Source organism: Psittacula echo (genome assembly GCF_963264785.1).
Source record: "Psittacula echo genome assembly, chromosome: 1".
In the NCBI taxonomy this organism is placed as follows: domain Eukaryota; kingdom Metazoa; phylum Chordata; class Aves; order Psittaciformes; family Psittacidae; genus Psittacula; species Psittacula echo.
This window is the reverse complement of record NC_137735.1, coordinates 78,634,724-78,653,686: the sequence shown is the minus strand read 5'-3', so window position 1 is coordinate 78,653,686 and position 18,963 is coordinate 78,634,724. Positions and strand designations below refer to the sequence as shown.

Genomic DNA, 18,963 nt, shown 5'->3' with positions numbered 1-18,963 from the left:
GTGTTTGGCAGGATGGTTCTCCTGGTGGCCAAACCCACTGTGCCCTCAGCTCACTTTCATTGGCAAAATCCTTCTTCTGTTAGTCTGGCATTGTGAAGCGCTGCTGAGAGGCATCATGCTCTGTCCTGGGGGTCATGGGCCTATTACTCCATTTTTCTCTTCATTCCCTTGAGGCATCTGCTGCTAACCAGGAAGATAAGGAGACTTGGGCTGCCCTTGGCTAAGATAGAACATAGAAATAGAATAAATACTTCAGTTGGAGGGGACCTAAAGTCATCATCTAGTCCATGGCAGGCACTTCTGTCTTGGGCATTTCAGGAAGGTTCTTTGGTAAACCCATCTTGGTGCAGTCTTTGCCTGTCTGTACAAGATGAGTTTTTCCCTCTTCTACTCTCCTGATGCGCTTCAGGTGATGCATGTCCTGTCCAGCCAAGGGCGTTGTATCTGACCTGTCTACACCATCCTTCTGCTTGCACAATTGCACTTTGAGCCTGTGGCTATGAAGACAGTATCTGCAGCAGTCAGTGGAGCAGAGAACACAGCTGCAGGCAGCCAGGGACATGCACTTGGTCCTGTTTCCCCCTCAATATTACACTAGTTTATCTTTTGGGGAGGGAGGTGTGCCCCAAAATAAAAGCACTGTTGATTTTTTTAAGGTGCAAGCTGAATAGCCCAGGTGTGTCACAGCTCTACTGCCTTCTCTCCTAAAAGTTGTAACTAAAGAGTTATTCGACCTCCTTCTCCTGTTCTGATGATCATTCTGGAAGGGGATGGAAAACAGCAGGATTTTGTATGCTTGAATGAGAAAACTGACATAAGGTGGTGTGTACCAGAGCTAATCTATAATTCATCATGATCATTGAAGGCTTTTAGAGAGCAGAGTAGAGAGAGGCAAGGGAGTCCTGACAAATGGTATGAAGACCCCGCACATGGATGTAGCCAGTGAGGGCTGTCACTTCTGATGAGCATGGGCAGGCGTTGCAGGGCCACTAGGGAGAGCTGGGCTCCTGGTACCTTCTGATGAGGAGGGGCTGCATTTGCAGATGACTAGAAGCAACTCTGGTACTGACATCTAATTATCCAGCTTTATTGTTTGCTTTCCGGTCGCTGCTAATGTACCAGGCCCAAATTCCTTTGTGTGTTACAGCCCTGGGGGCCTCTGTCAGCTCCTGCATCTGGAGGAGGATGTCCAGGAGGACTGACTCCTTACTGTTGACTGCTTAAGACCAGCAAGGCTAACCTCTAACAGCCATCAGGGAGAGGAGAGCTTGGACCCCAGTCTGCTGGTGCTGGCTTTCTACTGCTGGATATGGCTGGATCATCACAGCCTGCTGCAGAGTTGTCAGCAAGAGAGGGGTCAGCCTGAAAGCAGCATTGCCAGTTACCTCATGTAGCTGGCATTGCTGCAGCACTGCCCAGCCTGACTCTAGGGGTGCTTACAAAAGGGAGTCCTGGGCCAGCATTTTGTGGTAATGCAGAAGGTGGCTTGGGGGCCAGATATCCTCCCAGAGGAGAGAGGGTCTGCTTCTCTGCTGCTCCTTGGGCCTGTTCAGCTCTATAGGCACATTCCTAATCATGTCTGTCTTGTCCTGCACAGGCTGTCTGGAGCAGGTGCATTCCTTATCTCTTATCTGCATCCCTGTAAAGCAGATAAGGAAGAATGGCAGTTCCCCAGATGAGAGGGCTTGTATGGACACAGTGGGGCTCTCAGCAGAAAGGCAGCTTCTCGCTTATGCTGGGTATTGCATAGCTGTAGCCACTCTATTCCCAAATGAGGAACACACAGCCTGTGCCACTGCAGCAAGTGCCAGTGAAACAAGGGAAGCTCTTGGCTCTCTGCTCAGCACTGGGGAGGTGACACCTCAAAACTCTGTCTAGTTTGGGCCTCCCGCCAACTCAAGAGGGATGCTTGGGGAGGGTCTGTTTGGGACTTCTGGGCTGCTCAGGGCTGGGGACAGAGGGTCTGGGAGAAGAGTGGGGAGCTAGGACGGCTTCGTGCAGTGAAGACCACAGGGACAGTGATGTGAACGCCAGTTAGAAAGATGATGATCTTAAGGTCCTTTCCAACCCTAACTATTCTATGATTCTATGATGTGGTCAAACTTTTTGGCAGCCATTCCAGATGACATAATAGGGGAACATGGGAAGTTTGGCTTGGATATTAGGAAAAAAGAAGCTGGTGGGGAGGTGTCTCCATCCGTGGAGATTTCATGCATCACTGAGACTAGACCAGGCTGCCAAGACCTCATTGGCAGCAGTTCTGTTGCAAGAGAGAGGTTGGATCAGAGGCTTCCTGCTGTCCCTTTTATCAATGTGCTGATGTGGGTCTGAGCCCCAGTTGCTTGCTGTAAGAGCAGTTCTCCTTGTTTCTTGCTGGCTTTCTGCTGCTTTGGTTTGCAGGTGTGTGCAGCAGCCTCTGTGTTACCCAGCAGCCCAGGAAAAAACAGCCGTGACTCCAAAAACACATCAGCACAACATGTGGTTGGGACCCACATGTTGGTGTCTCCCAGCCTTGTGAGTTGGACACAGTCTAGAGTGCAAGCACAGGAGGGGAAAAGCATGGTTAAGGCAGGAGGCTGTTCTTCCATGAAGTTAATTTTTTTACTATACCTGCACTTCTGGGCTTACATCCAAGGCCTGAAGTACTTGTGTGATTTCCTCCTGCCTCCATCAGTTGTGTTCTCTATTCCCTCCTGAGCTAGTTATTAATTATGGAGACTGCAGAGATGAGGTCCAGGCTCTACTAATGGTTGACTTCCCTGTGTTTTAGAAGAAGCATTTCAGAGATCTGCTAATGGTATTTCTTCACTTTGCTTTTCAAGCTCCAACATCATTTTAGTTTCTAGCCTGAGTGTGGCAGAGAGACAGACCATGGTGTTTAAATGTTGGCTGAAGCCGGGCTCTCCAGGCAGCCTGCAGCTGCAGGGCACACATCTGTGGCACCCTCCTCATCTCCCTAGGTTGAAATGTCTCCATGATGCAGTTATCCCCATCCTTCCCAAGGCAGTGGGGTTGGCCAGTGCTTTAGCTGCATGCTTTTCTGTGCACATGGAGTCTTTTTGTGCTAGCAAGGACAGGGTAGCTTTGCCTAGCAGCATTTGGGCAGCACAGTGACCCTAGCTGGCTGATGCCTCTCAATTTCCCCAAGCTTTGAGAACTGGAGAGAAAATCCAAGGTGAGCACTGCACCCTCACCCCAGCTGTCATCACAAAGCTACCTCTTTGCTCTTAGCCACCAGCTTCCCTCCCAGCCTGTGTCCCAGCCTTTAAAGCTGCCTGGCCAAACCTCAGTGCTCTCATTTTTCCCGTCCCAGCCTTGTTATTCCTTTCCCCCTTCTCCCAAGGAGGCCCACAGGAGCCAGTGCTGGGCTGGCTCCTCCTCCCTGCCCCATCCGGGCTGCGTGCACTGCTGGCCAGCCTCGGCGCCGGCTCTGTCTGCCCTTTGCTTTCCCTGCCCTGGCTGGCTGGCCCATCTCCATTCCCTCATCCCTGCCTCTGCTGCTGCCTGCCCCCCTGTACAATCCTCTGGGAGACACAGCTCCTCTCCTCCTGTCTTGTTCCCATTCTTCCACTGATGGGTTGTGTCCATCCATTGTGGGGAGTTAGCACTTGTTCTTTTCTCCACAGGCCCTGGCAGCTTGTTCCCTGCCTTCACCATTGCTTCCAGTCTGCTGCCTGTCAGTGGGCAGCCTCAGGGTAGAGATGCAGGGATGCAGAGATGCGTAGAAAGGAGCTGCCTGCATTCCCCCTGCCCAAGCTTAGCCTTGGTGTTAGGGGAATAGGGAGAGAAAGACTTGGAAACAGTGAGACTGCAAAATGTTCCCATTTTAGTTTTTCAAGTGCTGCCCGTTTGTGCCCCCCAGCCTGAGGCTTATCCCTGGTATTGGCTGCCAGCACTGGGCTGGGAGTCCCACATCTTGTTTTGCAATATTCTGGTGTTGGCCAGCAGCTTGGGCCTTCTTGTAAGCGCCCTGACGGTCATGGGGAAGGAATGTTCCCCCAGCCGCATGGGGAAAGGTCACCATGGGCAAAGGGGATGTTGGGTCCAGGCGAGCATGCTTCCTTGCTTCCCATCGCCGATGAGGGAAACACCGATCAGCATGGAGCTAAAAACATTCTGGCTTTAAAGAAAAGGTTCAGGAGGTTAAATATTTTGGGGAAGCCCCCACTTCCTTTTACAAGGCAGATCTCCCAGCAGATGCTGTGCCCAGGCAAAGTCCAGGAGGACATTTCCCTGTGAGTTGCATTGCTTTTTTAGCAATGGAGAATGTTTGCTGTTGAATCTGCATCTGCTTGTCTCGCTGAAGCAGTGCCCAGGACAGCGTTGTCCTGAACAGTAGTTGGGCTGAGCACTCTCTTCCCTTCCCATCCCAGGCCTGCCAACAAACCTCTCCCCTGAACTCAACTCGGAAAGAAAGCTGTGACTTGCGGTGGCCGGGGAAGGATTAGCATCCAACATTAAGGGCTTAACTCTTCATCCCTGCCAGCGGGGGTTTCAAGTAACACCACTGTGCCTTTTCTTTCACTCTCAGTGAGCTTGTATCCTGCTTTAATAACATCCTTTACACACTAGTCTCCGGGCTGGCTTTTCTAAGCTGGAACTTACTCCTGGTGCTTTGCTTTCAGAGTCTGGCATGTTGGCTGAGGCTGGTGGCGTTGATCAGGGCGAGAGTGGAGCGGGGGAAGGAGGAATTTCTAGGTTGGGCTCGTGAACCGTTTGTCAGAATTCTCAGCGTGTTAAGAAAAAAAAGATAATCTGGCCCTTGGTCTCTAGGTTACGTTTGCCTCTGCTGTAGCTGAGCTCATGGAAAAATGCAGCTTAGCTTCTGCACTCAGTGCCAAGATTAGTAGGTTTGAAAACTAACCGATAACATCTCTGTAAGTTTGGAGTAATTTCTTTCAAGCCCGATGATCCTTCCAGCCTGGATTTTGTTGCTTTCCTGGAGATCCACGTGAGCCAAGCAGGACAACAGTATCAGCCCTGAAAAAAGTCACTGTGTCACCTTCAAATACCCAGAGGAAGGAGGCTGCTGTTCCCCAAAGCCCTGAAGGGTGTGTGCTGGGATACTTCTGCCGGTTCCCAACCAGATACATAGCGCACGACAAACGCTCTGCACATAACTTTTAATAATCACTGGTTTTATTTATTAAAAAATTACAATAGAAAAGTACCTTTAAACACATTTCCAAAAGTGGAGTAGACAACGTGGATGCTTCTCTCCTCTCCACAAGACAAAGTACAGGAAATAGTTTGCTAAAAGAGTTAGTCCATTGCTTGGAAATGCTGATTATCATTCCTTTTAGAGCCACTCAGGGGTTTGTCTTGGAATTGATTTCTTCTCGCGTTGCCTGTATCAGTGCCATTTTTTACAGAAGACCCCAACAGGACAGTTTCCTATTGCACCGCTTCACCCAACACCCTGACCCAGCTCCAGCAGCTGAAATCTCAGCCTACCCACAGAATAAAAGGAGGGAGGAAGAAAAAGGTTATGATGTACTTAACAAGGCCACGGGCACCCCATGGCTTCAGTGCAGCTGGGAAACCGACTACGGCGAAGGCTGGGCAGCGGCTGAGTTCAGTGTGCCCTGCAGTGAAGATGGGGTTGGGGGGAGAGGCAATGGAAGAAGTTTTGCACCTCCTTTTGCAAGAAACCGAAATCTCTTCAAGGTTTTGGTTTGCTTTGCTCTTCCCAAATTTCTCCTGGAGCAAGGAGAGGGAGAGGCATGGTATGTCAAGCAGTCTCTTGCTCGTCAGCTTGCTCAGGACTCGTGCCCAACCTTGAGTAAGCTGGCAAACCAGTGGTTTGTTGTTTGTTTTTTCTCATACAGCAGTTTATGGTGCCTGTAACAACTTCAAGCAGTCATGGCAGTAAGAGGAGGAGGAAGAGGCAAATTGTCACCTTGCTACATATGTGGGCTATCTCTGCCCATCCCTGATCTGAGCCCGTTGTACCATGCCGAAGCTTTGCACAGCAAGCTATTAACATAGCCCTAAGGTAAAAAGCAAAGTCACCATAAGAAAGTTTCTGATTGTCCTGCCTGGTTGTCATTTGGTACAACTGGGAAGAAAACAGTAATACTGTCAGTGTCCACAGATGTCTTGCCGATGCAGCCAGAGCGCAATTTCTGTGCCAGAGGGAGCATGATTCCTACACACCCAAATTGTGCATCTTGACATCTGCATGCACGTGAGCATCATGCCTTTGACATGCAATTGACGGGGCAGGGGGATACAGACTCCTACTGACACACATTCAAAAGTCAAGCACAAAACCTGTGGTCTGACCCAGTGTAAGATTGTTCTGTTTAGGAGGTTTGGTACAAAAATACTTGCTCTTGTTTTGCCTTTTTTTTTTTTTTTTGATTTTTTTTTCAGTCTGCTTTCCTATGGTTCTGTTTGAAGACTTTTCAAACACTACAGCAATGCCTGTCAAACCATGCTTTCAGAAGTAACACACTCTTTCTCACAAATATACAATGTAAAAGAGGAAAATATTATTACTAGGTATGCTTTTTCATTTTTCTTCTAGGAGAGCAGATGTGTGATAGAGGCTGTGGGAAAGTCTTGGAGGAATCCAAACTTGTGTGAGGTTTTCTGTTTCTGGTTTTTTCAAGCCTGTAACAACAGAGAGAGGTGTTAAAAAAAGGTAGCTGCCATCCTGGGATGACGCAAAGTGAAGAAAGGGATGTGGTTAATCTTTTTTCCCTTGTGGGGAAGCTCCTGTGCTGCAGGGTAGAGGGAGGATTGTTTTGGAAATGGGGTGAAGAAGGGAGAGCAGCTACAAGGACAGATGTTTAACTCAGAAAGGGCAAGATGGGAAATGCTTGCAGGGAGAGCCCGGGCTGTCAGCAGCCTGGGGTCAGGCAGAGGGAAAGGACCGCCCTGGTTGTTCTTCTGTAGCCCCTGGGGTTTTAACCAGGGAGGCACCAGCTGGGAAGCGGAGAGTTAAGTTGGAATTGAATTTGCACTTAAGAGGAATTCAGTCTGTGTTGATCCAAGGCAGGAAGTGAGCACGGCAGGGAGATGAGATTACTGGGGGTAATTCAAAACCGAGAAGCATTCCTTGGCTGTTGAAACTCTCACCCCAGATAACAGCGATAAACCCAGGAATGACAGAGCATGGATCGCTGGATTGGTGCTGGAGGTGGGAGCAGAGGTCAGTCCCAGGGATTGTCACCTCAGGGACACCACATTGGCTTCCTCACCCCTCTACCCCCTCCCCTTGGGCCACCTCCCCCCGGCACAGCCGCATTGTGCTCCAGCCTTACCAGCACACTGTGGTTTTGCAGAGAGCACGTCAACCCAGTAGCCACCTTGGAAGACTCCATTAATACCCACAAGACTGACTGCAGGCCACCATCACACACCTGAGACCTGCGAGAGGACACAGTGTATGGTCAGGGACCAAGGTCAGTGTGCTGTGGGGAGAGGTGGTTTGGCAGTGGCCAGTGTTGGCACTTCCCAAGGGGGTAGTCTGGAGCTTAAACCTGCCCTGATAGGCTCCACATGGTATATCTGGATGCTGAAGAGGGACTCTTCATCAGGGACTGCAGCAATAGGACGGGGTGATGGGTTCAAACTTACAGTTTGATTTAGGGTAGCTATAAGAAAGAAGTTCTTTACTGTGAGGGTGGTGAGGCCCTGGCACAGGCTGCCCAAAGAAGCTGTGAATGCCCCATCCCTGGCAGTGTTCAAGGCCAGGTTGGACAGAGCCTTGGGTGACATGGTCTAGTGTGAGGTGTCCCTGCCCATGGCAGGAGGGTTGGAAGTGGATGATCTTAAGGCCCTTTCCAACCCAAATCATTCTATGATTCTATATGGGATCCAGGCAGGAAAGTCTGAGCAGCAAAACTGTTTGCTGGGCTGTGCCATAGCCCTTCCTGGCTGGTGGAGCAGGCAAAGAACCAGGTGGTGCCTGACCCTCCATCCTCGCAGCCCATTTTGGCTACTAGGGTTGCTGCAGGCAGATGGACCTGTTTGAGGGATTCACTCATCTCCTCTTCCTAAATACAGCTCTGCTTAGGTTTTAGCTGGAAACATTGGCACAGGAGGCTTCCCGCAGGCTCATGGAGCAAGCGATACTCAGCATCAGCCGAGCCTCTTCCCCCTCTTCCATTTGAATCGCTTTTGTTTATTTAGCCACAAAAGGCTGAGTTATTTGCAGAGCATATTTCACAAGGCTTTTGCCATCCACAGTGGTTCCAGGTGTAATCGAACCATCCTCCTGCCTCCCTGGTAACCACATTGGGGCTTCCAGGAGAGTTTTCATTAAGGCTTTATGAGACGTTCACCAGCTCTGAGCTGCTGGAGACTGCGAGAGTTGCAGCAGGGGGGATGACAGGAGAGCACTCACCCGGCATTCAGCAGAACTGACGGGACTTCCAGCCCTGAGAACCAGCCTCGGAGGGAGGGAGCCAGCGCATCTGCAAAGACAAGAGGGGCAACAAGGTGAGAGGCGTGGTGGCCACACATCCTGGCTCCTCTGGGTTCCCTTTTCCCAACCTTCCCCGAGGAGGTCAAAACACACACAGTACATCCCAGCTCTGTATAGGATGATGACACCGGCTGGGGCTGAATGCAGCCTGTGGCATCGCTGCTTGCAACAGGACCAAGCGGGGATAGTCTCAGCATCTAACATCAATTCTCAGCATGGATTTTCCCAGGAGCCCTCGGAGCCTTGTTACGTCTCCATTTCCTTTGCTGGCCATTTCACCAGCCTCCCGAGCAGCGCAGGTGCTGCCTGTTAGTGGTTATTTGACAAGGCAAGTACGTCACTGCAATAATATTTACCGCCACTCTTCCTACAAACAGCAAGGCCTGAAAACCTGGAGTTTCATCCAAAGGCTGAGGATGGTTTGTACATGAAGTGCTTTTCCTCGCCCTCCTGCTCAAACCAGCCCCCGGTTGTCTCTGGCTCCAGCGATGGTGGCTCCGGATAACCAGGTTCAAGACTTTCGGATGTGGCTTATCCGGCAAATCTGTTTCCATGTGCTCATTTCCTCCTGCTCACCGCCAAGCTGCAGCTGAGGAGCACAAGCTGGGATAATGTCCAGCATAGCTGCTGGGGAGGCAGCTTCTGTTCCCCACTCCATGGCAGGCATCTCTTCCCAGCATCCCTATGATGCCACTACAGGAAACATTCCAAAGGCTGGCACTGCAAAGAAATCCTCCACCGCCTCCATTTCTAGTTCTCCTTTTCTCCGCTGGGTAGGTGCTTAATTTTAACATCCACGTGCTGCCATTGGGGCAGCCAGCAGAAAAGCACTTATCAATAAAAGATGGGTCCTCCATTTGCAACTCACTTGCCCTCTCCTCAGGGTCGCTTTGCTTCACACCTCACATCCAGCAAGCCGCATCCCAGTGATGCTTAAGGGAGTGGATGGGTTGTTCGGGACTGGGAGCAATGGGGATGGATCAAGTCCAGCCCCAGCAAGCATCCCCAATCCCTCCCTCCCCACCTGGTGGGAGTGAAGGGAGGAAGGCAGAGAGGGGTGTTCGGGTGCCATCCCTAAGTCTCTGTGAGGAGGGGTGAGTGCCTGTTAGCTGGGCAGAGGTTAGTGGTGCGGCGAGCACCCAGGAGAAGGGGGGGGTCTGTGAGGGTGAGCGCAGTGGTGGCGGATGGGTCTGAATTACCTGGGCGTGCAGCGAAGCGGGATAGGTGAAAGCAGGAGGAGGTAGAGCAGGTGCTAACTCCGCTGGGTACAGGGGGTACGGCCCCCACACTTCAGGGCTACTGGGGTAAAGTGCAGGCACTGTGAGCTCATCTGCAAGAAAAGAAGAAGGAGAGTTAATGGAAAGCACCAGGACGGGGCCTCCACCATGCCACATGATAGCAAACAGCTCTGCTGGTTTTGCCTTCTCCGCCAAAGCAGGCAAAAGCAGGAGCAGAGCCTCCTCTGGAGAAGCATGACGTGATGGTGCTGCTGGCAAGAGCTGACCACAAAGCCAGTGCCGAATTCGCCCACTGGGAAAACGCAGGGTTTGGTCAGTGGCAAGCGATGCTGCAGGGCTTGGTGCATCATCTCCAGGTTTATTTACCCCAGGAATCCAGTGTCGGTGGGTGTGGAGGAGAGCGTGCAGCTCATGGCCATGCACAGCAGCGAGGCGAGGAACTGGTATCCACACAAGAAATGCTTTTTCAGTAGCAGAAACGGGTATGGTGTGTTCGCAGCAAGACATCATCGAGGCTTCCACGGAGACCCAGATACTCCCTGGCACCGTGAAACAGCACCGAGAGCTCATCCCGTTTCTGTGCACCGTTCAGAGCTGGCTGTCGCATGTCCTAGTGTTTGGGGACTCATAGCCACCAGCCAGCACGTGCCACCATGCTTGCAGCAAACAGCGCTGCGGCTTACGATGGGATCTAGTGTTCCCATCACCACCCCCCTCCAGCATCCCTGCTCCCTCCAGCATCCTGCTGCATCCACCTGGGATGTCTGCATGACATCAAATTGCCTGAATAAGGCATTTTCCCTGAGAAAAATGAGGACTGGGACAACCCCTGGCAACCTGCTGGCACTGCCACAGTGGGAGGTTGGGGGGATATGGCACGGGGCTCCCTCAGGGGAGCTGGGGCTGGTACTTACAGGGCTCGCGGGCGATGAACTGAGGTATGGCAGTGGGGAGTGGCGTGCTGGGGTTTGGGGTGCCCACCAGCTTGCTCTTGGCCATCTTGGTGTTGGCCTTAGCAAACTCCAGCCGCAGCGTCTGGGGGATCTCAGGGTCGAAGCGGATGCCCTGCGGGAGGGGAGAGGCATGGTGGGTTGGGTGAACACCAGCCCTGCAGCAAAAACAACTCCCCGTTACTGAATTTCTTTTTTTCTTTTCCACTTCCAGCCTTGAAATGAGCTCATCTGCCAGGCCCTGAGGCGGCTCGCATTCCTCCGGCATCTTTAGCATCGGAACCATATTTGGCAGTCAGCGTCCTGTGCTCTTATCCAGAGGGATTAGCAGAGCCAAAAAAAAGTCTTATATTGAAAATGAAGCCAAGGAAATAAAAAAACCCCAACCCAAACCAGAACCCCGGGGGAACTGGAGAACCAGCTCCACGCACTTCTGCCCATGACTCTTTTCAGGAGGTTTAACTCCGCAGAGGTAGGAGGGAGCCTCTAACGCGAAATTTGCTTTTTCTTTTGCAGCTTTAGTTGGGATTTTTCCCACTGAAACAACAGGAGAAGCTGGGAAAGGCGTCTCTCTCAGACTCATATCTAAGGCTCTAATCCTTAGGCTTGGCCTTGGGATGCAGCCCCCTGGGAGGATGCAGATGAGAAGCAACCCATGGGGATTAGCTGGAGGGATGGGGATGCCGTAGGACTAGCCAGTACAGGAGATGCGCATTCTGGGGATGGAGGAATCTGGAGAGTATCCAGGGATGGGGAGATGGAGGGGAAAATCCTGGATACACATGGAGCATCCAGGGCACTCACATTCAGCGCGTTCTTCGCTGCCTCCGCTTCGGAGCGGCTGTCGAAGCTGACAAAGCCCACGGGCTGTGGAGGAAGAAGAGGGACCATCAGTGAGGCTGATGGGGAGCAGAGAAGGAACCCGTCACCCCAGAGACCGGTGGTGCATGGCATGGGATGCTCACCGCACTTTGTGTGGCTCCTACCTGCTTGGAGGTGAGTTTGATGAGAGACCCTTCGTACCCCTGCAACAAAAAGAATAAAAAAGGGTGGCTGGTGGAGATCCCTACTTTTCAGCTGCCCTTTGGAGAGGGAAACAACCTGTATCCATCACCCAGCAGCCCTACAGCTTTGGGGCATCAGGTGGGCACAGAGGGGAGCTTGCCACCAGCACAGGGACTCACCACTGCTGGATTTTGTAAGAATGTGGATGCCTGATACTACTGTCCTTTGTGTTTGAAAAGAGCCACAGTGTCTGAGATGTAGGTCTCGCAGGGTGAAGAGACTGGAGGTCTGCAGCCAACAGTCTTCTGCTAAACGGGGTGTGAGTCAATGTGCAATTAAACCCCAAAGAGCCTGATGCCATTTTCCTGTGGTTCATAGAGTCACAGAATCCCAGACTGGTTTGAGTTGGAAAGCACCTTAAAGCTCATCCAGTTCCAGCCCCCTGCCATGGGCAGGGACACCTTCCGTTAGACCATGCTGCTCCAAGCCTCATCCAACCTGGCCTTGAACACTGCCAGGGATGAGGCAGCCACAGCTTCTCTGGGCGACCTCTGCCAGGGCCTCACCACCTGCACAGTTTAAAGCCATTCCCCCTTGTCCTGTGTCTACATGCCCTTGTAAAAAGTTCCTCTCCAGATTGCTTGCCGGCTCCTTTAGGTATTGGAAGGCTGCTCAGAAAGATCCACTGTGGTAACAGATCTGAGCCACTGCCTGAGTTTTCATGCCTTCTATTGGGGAAAAAAGGTGCAGAAACTTGTTTCTGTGAATAAAATCACAAAATTAGGTATATTCTGGGAGGAAACCAGCAGGTTCCCAGATCCCACCAAGGCTGGTGAGGTCATGGGATGGTGCAGGGGGCCTGCCCTGTGCTTCCATCCCCCTTCTCCCCTCCCCAGTCTGGTACCTTAAAGGGCCTGAAGAGCAGGTAAAGTTCCCGGGGCTTAATGTCCAGAGGCAACCCACTAACGAAGAGCGTCCTCACCTAGAAGAAAAGAAATGGAGGTTCCTGGTGATCGTCCCTCATCCCCAACTTGGGGATATCCCATGCATCCCACAGCCTCCGGTGGTGGCACTCCAGAACGATGCCAGTCCAAGGGTATCTTGTGGGCAACCAGAATCCTTAATCCACACTTGGGGGATGTGGCATTTTTTGGGAAAGGTATCCCCATCCTTCATGGGACCATGAAGTAAGCTGGTAAGACACCATGGAAAGGTAACCAAGACCTGTCCTCACCACACTGAATTCCCTCTGGGTCAAAAAGTTCAAAAAGGGTCAAAAAGCATCCTGGACCCTTGTTACCCGGGTCTGGCAAACAGGATCTCTCCTGGCCTCCCCAGCAGAGCCCTCACTCTGCAGACAGTGCCTATTGTCTCTGTTTAATTGCAGCAGCTCATGAAGGACTTGGGAGAAGCAAAACCCAACTCTTCCTCCTGGATGACTGGCTCTGTTTTAGAGGGAGCTGTTTTTAAGCAGCTTGTCCCTGGTTTATAAAAGTCACTTTTTAAGGGGGTTTAACTCTTTTTGGGTGAATGTGGGGCTCCTCAGGAACAGACAAACCCCACCTGGGGCAAGACCTGTGCCAGGATGGTTTTGCTTTAGAACCAGCTCCTAACCTGGGGAGCAGTGTGAAGCAGGAGACCAACAGCTGCATCTACTGCCAGTCCCCTTCTCCTCATTCCCAAAAATGTCATCCGAACACTTGGATGGCGGCAGGAGCTTAGGGCTGAGAACAGCCCCAACCATCCTCACCTGAGGCCCTCACCCCAGGGCTGTATTTAGCCCCAGACCATGCTGGGGATGAGTAGCAGCTTGGTCTCAGCCCTGCTGTGTCCCCATCCACCATCTCTGCTCTTGTTGGGGCACCTGGGGATGGGTCCCACGTCCCTGCCTTGCCATCGCCATCATTTCCAGCGCTTCTGTAGCATCTTACTAGGAGGTCGGCTAAGGGATTTAATGGCTGTAGCTTATTTTTTTGGACCACCAAATACCTCGAGAGAGCTTGTCCTGAGGGGCTAGATCAAGGTCACTCCCCCCGCCCGGGTGCCAAGCTGCCAGATTCGGGCTGGAGGAGGGGGAAAACCTCGATTTCTTTTTTATTTTAGTTTTTTGGCCAGGCACTTTGCCTGCCCCATTCCCACAGCCAGAAACAGCCACCCCTGGCCTATTCTTCTGCTGACATTTCTTCTTTCTCTTGCAGATAAGCTATCTACCCCATCTCCCAGGGGCTGGGAGCTGCAAACATTCCTGCTTTTGTAGCAAAACCCCTAGCTGACCTGTATCTATTAAATAACAAAAGGTTAAATTACAAAAGGGGCTGTTTGCATGTAGCCCTTGTGTCAACAGCCCTGGTGCGATACTCATCCATGGTACCCATCGTTGCTGGTACCCATCTCCCATCACTGGGTGCCAGAAAACAGGCCAGCCGTGAAAGTACAGCCATCCCAGGCTTGGCTCCTCTTGGAAGCCAAGCCCTGCTCCAGCCAGGAAAGCATGTTCAGGGCTTTGCCTAGAGGGATGCTGAGAGCTCCAGGCTGGATGGGATCAGTACAGGCATGTCCTCACCCCTTCCAGAGCCACAGCTGCAGTTGGGCACAGCCCCGTAGCCTGTCGCTGTTACTGGGACCATTCATGGTGAGCTGGAAACCCCCCACAAGATGCTTTCAGGACCCCCACCAGCTTTCTGCCTTTCTCTTGTGACCAAAGGGTGATGGAGCATCCCTAAGCACTCAATGCTGCAGTGTCTCCTAATGGAGACACTTCCCAGATTTCTCCTGGCAGGGGCTGAGGAGGGATTCATCCGCAGGACCTCCCCTTGCATCCATGAATTTCAATTAAGGAAGTCAAATTTATCCTTTCCTAAGGGAAAATAAAAGTATTCCCCTTCAGACAGATCCACTGAGAATGCCTGCTATCCGGGGAATTGGATCGCCAGACACATCCACCCTCCCAGCTGGGTTTTACTTTGGAGGAGGCTGAGTATCCTTGCATGGTTCCCCCCTGTCTCCATCATCCCTCAAGCCTCTGGTCCTCCCTGGCATGTAAGCTTGCTGTCTTCTGGCCTCTCCTTTCCCCAGGGACCAGAGGCCTCAGAGATGGCTCCACAGGAGAACCCACCACATCCCTGAAATCCAAACCCCTATGAGCCCGGTTTGCCAGATCATTTAGCCCCATAGCTGCCTGGCAGAGAGATGGGAGATAAAAGACCCTGGAAAGCCCTCTGGAATTGGGCCTCCTCGCAAAGGAAGGGCTTCTCTTCAGTAATGACTTGTTTTCTTTGAAAGTTCAAATGTGGGTCGGCCAAGTTTTAAACTGTCAAATTAAAGCGAGAGAGGGAGGAAGGCTCCAAAAGATCTCCCAGCTGGTTTCCAGCCCCAAAAGGATGTTTTGGGAGCTGGGAAGCGGAGGGAAGAGATAGGAGGTCATAGGCACGCCCCACGTGAATCCCGAAAAGGGGCTGGTGGGTGGCGTACCCAGCCAAAGGGATGTTTGAGTAGGTCCTACGTAAACAACATCCTCTTGCTGGGCTGGGTGGCAAGCAGGTGGGAGGATTTGGGTGCTAAAGCGAGAGAAAGGCAGACAAAGGGAGCGTCTTCGGGGATAATTCCCAGCAGGCTGGACGGATATCCTCTTGCCAAGGGGAAAGATTATTTTAGGCGGAAATATTACTCCTGCCCTTAAATGGAAAAGGAGCTTCAAACTCACAAGGAGCTGCTCCAGGCGCTGCTGTGCCGAGACATCCCAGAGGCTCTGCCTCTATCCTCGACCCTGAACACTCCCAAGGGCAAAATACTCCCTTTGAGGGGGGGAAAAAAAGCTTTATTAGGTGTGTGCTCTTCCATAGGGAAAAATGACCCCTCCGAGAGGGGGTCCAAATGCTCTTGGTGGAGCATTTCTCCATCTCTCCTTGTTAAATTTGGTAAAGGTTTCTTCCAGGTAAGAAGTGCCAGTGCTTGCTCGAGGAAACTGCTGGCCATGGGTGCAGGACCTTGCAGGCAGCCACCACCTTGATGTCTTTCAGGGGGGATGGCGGTTATGGGACTACACCAAGTTCACTTTCCATGGTCCTCCTCTTCTCCTGCCACTGCATCCCACAGCTCCCAGGTTTGCCAGGGTCACCGAATCCCAATTCCACCGCCTCGCTCCTGGTTTGTCCCTTCCTGGTTCTTCCTGTCAGTAAGACAGCAAAGTCTTCTCCTAGCTTCTGCTGCTCTCCCCTCTCCCTAGGAAGCCATCCCCATCCTGCTTTTGGCACGTTCCTCTCACCTCTGCGTTGCACCATCACCTTCTGATGTCCTCAAACACCACGTCCCATCTGGGATCAGTCTAAGGGATACTGGAGAGGCCACAAGCCAGGTTTGTCTCCCACAGCTAAGGAGGCACCAGGGAGTAATTTGCCTGCCTTGGACCCCCATCAGATGACAGAATGATTTGGGTTGGAAGGGATCTTAAAGCTCATCCAGTTCCAACCCATGTCATGGGCAGTGACACCTTCCACTAGACCAGGTTGCTCCAAGCCTCATCCAACCTGGCCAATCCCATGGGATGCTGGGAACCCCACCAGCCTGGTCACGCACCCCTGCCCCTGCACAAACCACCTCTGGTAAACGTTAACAGGCTGGGGGCCGTCAGGGAGAGGCAGAAGGCATCTGGGTGATTCATTCACGAGGCATTTAATGGCCTCCTTCATGCCCAGCTCCTCGTCCACCACCCTTCAGTGGGGGCTTGCTTTAATTCTCCACCGGCCGGTTAACTGCTTGACTGCCCCGGTGGGAGCAGGAACGCTGTGATCAAGCCATAAAACAGGGCAAGCAGAGCTTCTTCCCCCTCTCCCTGGCAAAGTGGGGTGCTGCCTCCCCCGTGGTGGGGTGAATTCCAGCCCCACAGGGATTAATCCCTACGTGAATACTCTCTCTGCTAATGGAGTGTCCTCCTCCTTGGCTGGGTTTAGATTCTTGAGCTGCGTGTACACATGCCATCAACTCGCAAAATTCTCTGACATAAACAAAGGGGATGCTGGCTCCTGTGCTGCTGGGATGCAGGAGGAAGGGGCTCAGCCTCCGGTCCTGCCATCCGTAGCCACTTCTCCAGATCAGTAGCCAAATGTCCAGTGGGAGGAATGGAGCAGCCCTCTGGGAAGAGCCAGTCTGGAGCTGCTGGGGCTGGAATGAGGAAGCGGCAGAGGAAGAAAAGCCAGCGAGAAGCCAAGGGAGCAAATGGGGGATTGCAACAGAGCAGAGGAGTGAGCAGCAGGCACCGGTGGGGGTCATGCGTGGTTGTATCCGGCTACAAACCCTCCAGACCCTGTGCTTTGAGGAGGAAAGGAATCGGGAACATGGGGGAGATGCAACACTGGGGCAAACCTTACCCACTTGCTGGGTACCTTCCCCCTCCCAAAACCACCCCTGGGGTCTCCTCTCCATGCCCTGGTCCCCTGGGATGAAGGATCCGGCATAGGATGGGGACAAGGACCACAAGCCGCGCTCTCTCGAGCGGCTCCGCTACCAAATAAGGCCTCTGCTGAGCCTTTTACATGCCGTCCTCGCCTGGATGGAGTGACAGGACCTCCTTCCCAAATTTTTCTCCCTCCCCTCCAGGCTCCTCTGTGGGCATCCCACCCCCGGTCCCACAGCTCCCCCGCACCTGGGGGTCCCTTTCTGGGGGGAAGGGGATAGGGATGGGGAGACCACGCTGGGCAGCAGAACTCTGGCCAGCCCAGGGAAGAGTGAGGGCAAACCAGGGGCTTGTCTCACCCAGCAGCACCCTGGCTGACCTCCCCATGATGCTTCTCCCTCTTTTGTTTTTAGGGGGACAAGGCTGGAAGCCCCAGGGAAGGGGGAGGTAAGGCGCAGTAGTTGGGCAACCCCCTTCCCCTGTGCTTAAGCAAATACTCGACAGCACCGGCTCTGCCAGCCAGGGCTGGGAAAAACTCGTGCAGGGAAAAATACCTGCCTGGCCCCGGAGGAGTCTGGTTTGCAAACAGGAGCAGCCATCAACCTCCTAACATGTTCCCAGTACAATAGGAGACTCTGGCACCTCACAGGGACTCCTCATGTTCAGCATCCCCTTGGTCAGGTGGTCTCCAAGGGCCAGCAGTGCCATGCCCAGCCCCTCACCCCCCCTGGGTCCAGCTGGGAGCAGGGTGTTGGGAAAGGCAACAGGCCTTAATGGACTTCTCCCACCGGCATTCCCTTTGCCAGCCACATCGTCACCATCACCTGCAAGGACCTGGCGAAGCCACCAGCGGAGAAATTCCCCCTTATTGGAGCACTTTGGGAAACTTTGGTAAGTTTCAGGCTGGAAAATCGAAAACCCCGAGGTAGTCGAGAGCAGGCGAGCAGAGCATCCCGGTGTGCCCATCAGTCAGAGACCCCATTGAAAAGTGACGTGCCGGAACAGCGCAGTGGGGTGAAAGGTAAGGAGGAGATCCTATCTACCTGTTCTCACCCTCCCAAAGTCCAAATTCCCATCTCAAGGTCACGGGTAAAACCAGGAAATCCACGCTTGCCGAGTCCGCGTCGGGGCTGTCGGGTTTGCCTCCCGTGGGGATGAGAGCGGGGGTTCATCTTTGGGGTGAGACCCTCGGGTTGAGAAACGCGGACATGCATGGTACCCACCACCGGTCACCTCAAACACCGGCCCTGGGGAGGGGGTGGAGGCTGCTTGGGCACCCCTCCCACCCCGGGGTGCTGCGAAGCTCCCCGAGGAGGCGGAAGGGTGTTTGCGGGGGGATGCGGGCTTGTCCCGGGGACCGGGGGATGCGCTGCCCGCAGTTCCGTGTGCCCCCTCCCTCTCCAGCAGCAGTCCCGGGACCGACAGGATACCCCCGGCGTGGGGCAGCCGCGGGTGGGGAGGGGGATGCTGGACCCCCCGAACCCCATATCCCCTCCTTCCCCCGGTACCTCCTCCTCGGGCAGGCCGGTGTCGGCGGGGCCGCCCTCCCGGTCGGCGGGGAGGCTGCTCATGCTGCGTCCGGGGCCAGGCTCGTCGTTCCGCCGGCGGCAGCCGCGTCTGGGGCGGGCGGTGCTGAAGGCTGGAGGCGGCGGTGGAGGGCGCGGGGGGAACCGGGGCGGGGCCGAGCCGGGGGAGGGACTGGGAGGAGGGGGAGGGAGGTTCCGGGGGCAACTGGAGGCGGGGGGAGGGATGAGGCCGTGGGGCCACGGGGGTGGGAGAGACGGGAGGATGAATGAGGCAGGTTTGGGACACGGGGCAGAAGGCTGGGAAGATGGGACACGGGATTGGGGATACAGGACAGAAGGCTGGGAAGATGGGGCACAGGGCTAGGAACACTGGGCACAGGGTTAGGAATACAAGACAAGAGGTTGGAGACACAGGATG

At 53.4% G+C, this 18,963-nt stretch overlaps 1 protein-coding gene across 2 annotated transcripts; it reads right to left on the bottom strand.

Moving 5' to 3' along the window:
* Positions 1–4,992: 4,992 nt before the first annotated feature.
* Positions 4,993–18,629, bottom strand: RBPMS (RNA binding protein, mRNA processing factor). 2 transcript variants are annotated; one of them, XM_080631232.1, is made up of 9 exons: positions 18,528–18,629; positions 12,532–12,609; positions 11,609–11,647; positions 11,427–11,489; positions 10,587–10,737; positions 9,634–9,764; positions 8,354–8,423; positions 7,269–7,374; positions 4,993–6,615 (listed from the first exon to the last, which is right to left on the bottom strand). In XM_080631232.1, exons 1-7 carry the CDS (start codon positions 18,588–18,590, stop codon positions 8,361–8,363), a joined length of 588 nt encoding a protein of 195 aa, XP_080487358.1. In that variant the 5' UTR covers positions 18,591–18,629; the 3' UTR covers positions 4,993–6,615; positions 7,269–7,374; positions 8,354–8,360. The 2 variants fall into 2 exon arrangements, with proteins under 2 accessions (XP_080487358.1, XP_080487357.1); XM_080631231.1 differs by lacking the exon at positions 9,634–9,764.
* Between the last annotated feature and the right edge of the window lie 334 nt (positions 18,630–18,963).